Here is a 3,958-nt window from a genome sequence, read left to right as displayed (position 1 = left end):
GACGGCGGCGCGCCCGACTGCGAGAGCCTGCGCGACTTCCGGGAACGGACCCTGCGCGCGCGGTGGACCGCGGCGGGCGCGCGGCTGCACCAGGTACGCGCCGGCCCCCTCCCGCCCGGTCCGCCCGGGCCGCCGCAGGGGTGTGGGAGCTGTGGGTGAGTGTGCGTGTGTAGCGTCCGCTAGAGCCGGGCTGCCGGCGGGCCAGGTGACGGTGGGCGTGGACAGGGCGCGCGCAGGTGCACAGGTGCGCAGGTGTCTGTCACCTGCAGGGGAGCGGGGGGGGGGGCGGAGGGCGTGCCCAGGCGGGTCAGCGTCCAGTCGCCGTCTGGAGCCAGCCCCTGACTACTTTCTCTGAAGACGCTGGCAGAGCCGGCTGTCCTAACAGGATTTGCTAGAGAATAACGAAAGCAGAACCGGAAACAGCCGTAGTACATGTGGGAAACAACACGGACTGGATGTAAACACTTCCCGCTTCTGCGAGTGGGGGGACAGGAACAATGGAGACCTCTGCTTTAGAAGATAAAGGGGCCTCTAGGAGAAAGGTTTGGAAAGTCAAGCAGACTCGGTCAGATGGAAATCAATAAATAAAGCTTTATTTATTGATTTGGAATAGCGACAGGAGGCAATTTTAAGCTCAAAAGAGGTCATTTGGGAAGCCGAACAATTCATTGATAAACTTATAGAATTTAAGGAGAGGGGGAACGCAAGTTCACAGAAGGGTTTGGGAGAAAAAATACGGCATGTGTATCCACAATTTACTACGGGTGGCCAAGATTTAGTGCTCTAACTCCCTGGACATGTCCTCTTGCTTGCTCGTTCTCATTATAGGCCGTTCTTAATCTGGATGGTTTTTCTGTGCATTCTTTTGAGGAAGGGGGGTGTGGGAGAAGAATTCAGCCACGTTTCAAAATCTTAATTACATCTCCTTAAGCTGCATAAAAAATGAGCTTTTTAAATTCAAATGGCTTTATAAAAGGAGTTTGTTAGGCCTGTCACACCATTGAATGATTACAGCAATAACAGTCTACCATGGATATACCATGATTTAGCTATTCTTGTTTTATTGGGCCTTTTGGTTGGAGGACAATAGCATTTTCATATTTAATCAGTATTTTAAATTTTAAAGTTTAGGGCATTAAAGTTTCTTTACTTTTGTTTGTTTGGTATGATCTGATAAATACTGGCCTTACTTGAGCTCTGTTAATATTCTGTCTTCTAGGTTCTTCAGGGGCATGATAAAGCCCACACGATGGTAGCACTAATGAATGTTTATCGAGAGGAAGATGAAGCATACCAGGAATTAGTTACTGGGGCAACTATGTTCTTCCAGTATTTACTGAAGCCATTTAGGGATATGAGAGAAGTTGCAACTTTATGTAAGCTTGGTATTTTGGTACGTTTTCTTTACAGTTTTTATTTTATCAAATTTACTATTTGTCACATATTTCTTTAGTCCCATTTAAGATTCGGTCTGTGTTTGCACCTTGGGTTCACCCTTATGTTAGATGGTAGTGTATATATGGCTGTGTGTGTGTGTATGTGTGTGAATGTGTGTATAAATTTATTTTTAAAAACTCATTTTAAAATGAAGGCACTTTACATTGGTCATCTGAATACATTAAGATTTCTGCAGATTTTTAAGGGTTAAACATGTTCTTTGCTGATGACTTGTTTTTGATGTAATGCTTATTTACTTTAGCCTATTTTCAGCCTCTAAGGACATATGCAGATTTCCAAGAAGCAGGATGAAAATCTAAATAGCAAGGCCTTGGATCATAATTCAGTAATTGAAGCTTTAGTAAATGTTGCCATCGTTCTTATTTCCTTAAGCTATGGAACAACCTAGTGACCCTAGTTAGAATAGGCATTCTTGTCAGTGTTGCAAAGGAACTTAGAGCCAGAGGGGTTAAATAGCTTTCCCTGGGTCTCAACTAGCTGGAGTCAGAAGACATCAGAGAGATCTCTTGATCTCTGCCCCCTGCACCCGGCCAGCCTTCCACACATGTACTCACGGCCCCTGCCAAGCTATCATACTGTAGAAATGGCATTCCGTTTAGTTAAAACTCATGCCACTCAAATTTCCAGAGAAAGTTGTTCTGCTCATTATTCTGAAAGTTTATTATTTGGATAGTCTTTTCTTCCTGTATATACTTTTTTCTTTAACAGCTTCACTGAGATATAATTCATAGACTATACCATTCACCTGTTTAAGGTACCATTCAGTGGTTTTTAGTATATTCATTTGAGCAACTATCACCACTGTCTAGCTCCAGAACATTTTCATCACCCCCAAAAGAAACCCCATGCCCATTAGCAGTCACTCTCCATTCCCCCCACCTCTGACCCTAGGCAACCACCAGTCTACTTTCTGCTTCTAGGCATTTCATCTTGTATGGGACCATACAAGACGTGGTCCTTTGTGTCTGGCTCTTTTCATGTTGCGTAATGTTTTCAAGGTCCATCCATGTTGATGTACCAGAACTTCCTTTCTTTCTATGGTCCTATAATATTCACTACATGGATATAGCACATTTTACTTCTCCACTTACCAGCTGATGGACATTTGGGTTGTTTGATGGACATTTAGTTTGTTTCCACTTTTTGATATTAGGAATAATGCTGCTGTGAACATCTGTGTACAAGTGTCTATGTGGACATATGTTTTCATTTCTCTTGGATATATACCTAGCAGTGGAACTGCTGGGTCATATGGTAACTATATTTAGCCTTTCCAAAGAACTGTCAGACTGTTTTCCAATGCAAACATACCATTTTGTGTTCCTACCCGCAGTAAATGAGGGTTCCAGTTTGTCTATATTATTGTCAACACTTGTTATTGTCTTTTTGGTTTTAGCCATCCTAGTGAATGTAAAGTCATTTCCTGTGGTTTTAATTTACATTTCCCTGATGGCTAACCTGTATGTATTTCTTATATTAATAGCTTTGTAGAATTGGATGCCAAATGACTACTAGTATATGTTGTAATTATGAATAGATTTTACTATCTTTTAGGTTATTGTATTATTTTTGCCCTTCAGAGAAGAGTTATTGTATTGAAAAAGCTTCCTGCCATATCCCTAAAAGAAACCGTAGCAACAGCTAACACTTGAATGCTGTGTACCACACCCTGTGCTGAATGTTTAACAACAGATGTGTCATTTAAACAATTGCAGGGTTAAAATTTTTTTTTTAATTTTTTATGTAATCTCTATACCCAATGTGGGGCTTGAACTCACAACCCAAGATCAAGAGTCGCACACTCCACTGACTGAGGCAGCCTGAAGCTCCTAGGCAATTGTATACTAATAGAGAAACATAACTTGAGAGCATTCCTGTCTAGAAAATGTTATTCTAGTAATGCAGGGTGAAAGTAGGTTTTTATTTTTCTTCATGCCCCAGAGTATCTCTTTGTCTTCCAGGTGGTGCCTAGCTTAGAGCTTCATTCATACTCAGTAAGGAATTGCCGAATGAATGAAATGTAATTAAGTAGTAGTAATAAAAGTAGTTGAAATAACCCATGTAACCAGTTTCCTGTGGCTCTTGCATTACTATTTTCTCTAATACAGTTTTCCCTTTTGTAGAAATCCTTGGATGAGGATGATTTGGGTCCAAAGAGGATAGTTGCCTTGCAGAAGGAAGCCAAAGAATGGACCCAACAGGCTGATGTAGCTGTAGTCTCTATTCAGGACATTACAGTGAATTATTTTAAAGAAACAGTAAAAGCGTTAGCAGGTAACAATTTAAAATTGTATATGAAGATGTGCATCATTTTCATTAATCAACAACCATTTGAGTGCCTCTTGAACACAAGGCACTGTGTCTCCTGGGAGCTGGGGATTCATTATAAGAATAAGCATAACCGACACAATGCAGTCTGGTGAGGGGAGAGAGATCTCATGTATTGCTTCAAACACATGCAAGATGGCAGTAGTAGCTGGCCACATGGAGAAGAGAAGCA

At 41.8% G+C, this 3,958-nt stretch overlaps 1 protein-coding gene and 1 long non-coding RNA gene across 2 annotated transcripts in view; both read left to right on the top strand.

Moving 5' to 3' along the window:
• The window catches only part of WHAMM (WASP homolog associated with actin, golgi membranes and microtubules), a 24,629-nt gene that overhangs the window by 541 nt on the left and 20,130 nt on the right, over positions 1-3,958 (top strand). Inside the window, exon 2 of the mRNA XM_034668887.1 lies at positions 3-93. Within this exon, the coding sequence (XP_034524778.1) occupies positions 3-93 (91 nt within the window). The remainder of the gene's footprint in view (positions 1-2; positions 94-3,958) is intronic.
• Positions 305-3,941, top strand: LOC117803706. The gene is made up of 3 exons (XR_004627658.1): positions 305-542; positions 1,220-1,393; positions 3,582-3,941. It is a non-coding gene; the product is annotated as an uncharacterized LOC117803706 (long non-coding RNA).

This window comes from Ailuropoda melanoleuca, chromosome 9 (assembly GCF_002007445.2).
Source record: "Ailuropoda melanoleuca isolate Jingjing chromosome 9, ASM200744v2, whole genome shotgun sequence".
Lineage (NCBI taxonomy): Eukaryota > Metazoa > Chordata > Mammalia > Carnivora > Ursidae > Ailuropoda > Ailuropoda melanoleuca.
This window is presented reverse-complemented; position numbering and strand designations above follow the sequence as displayed.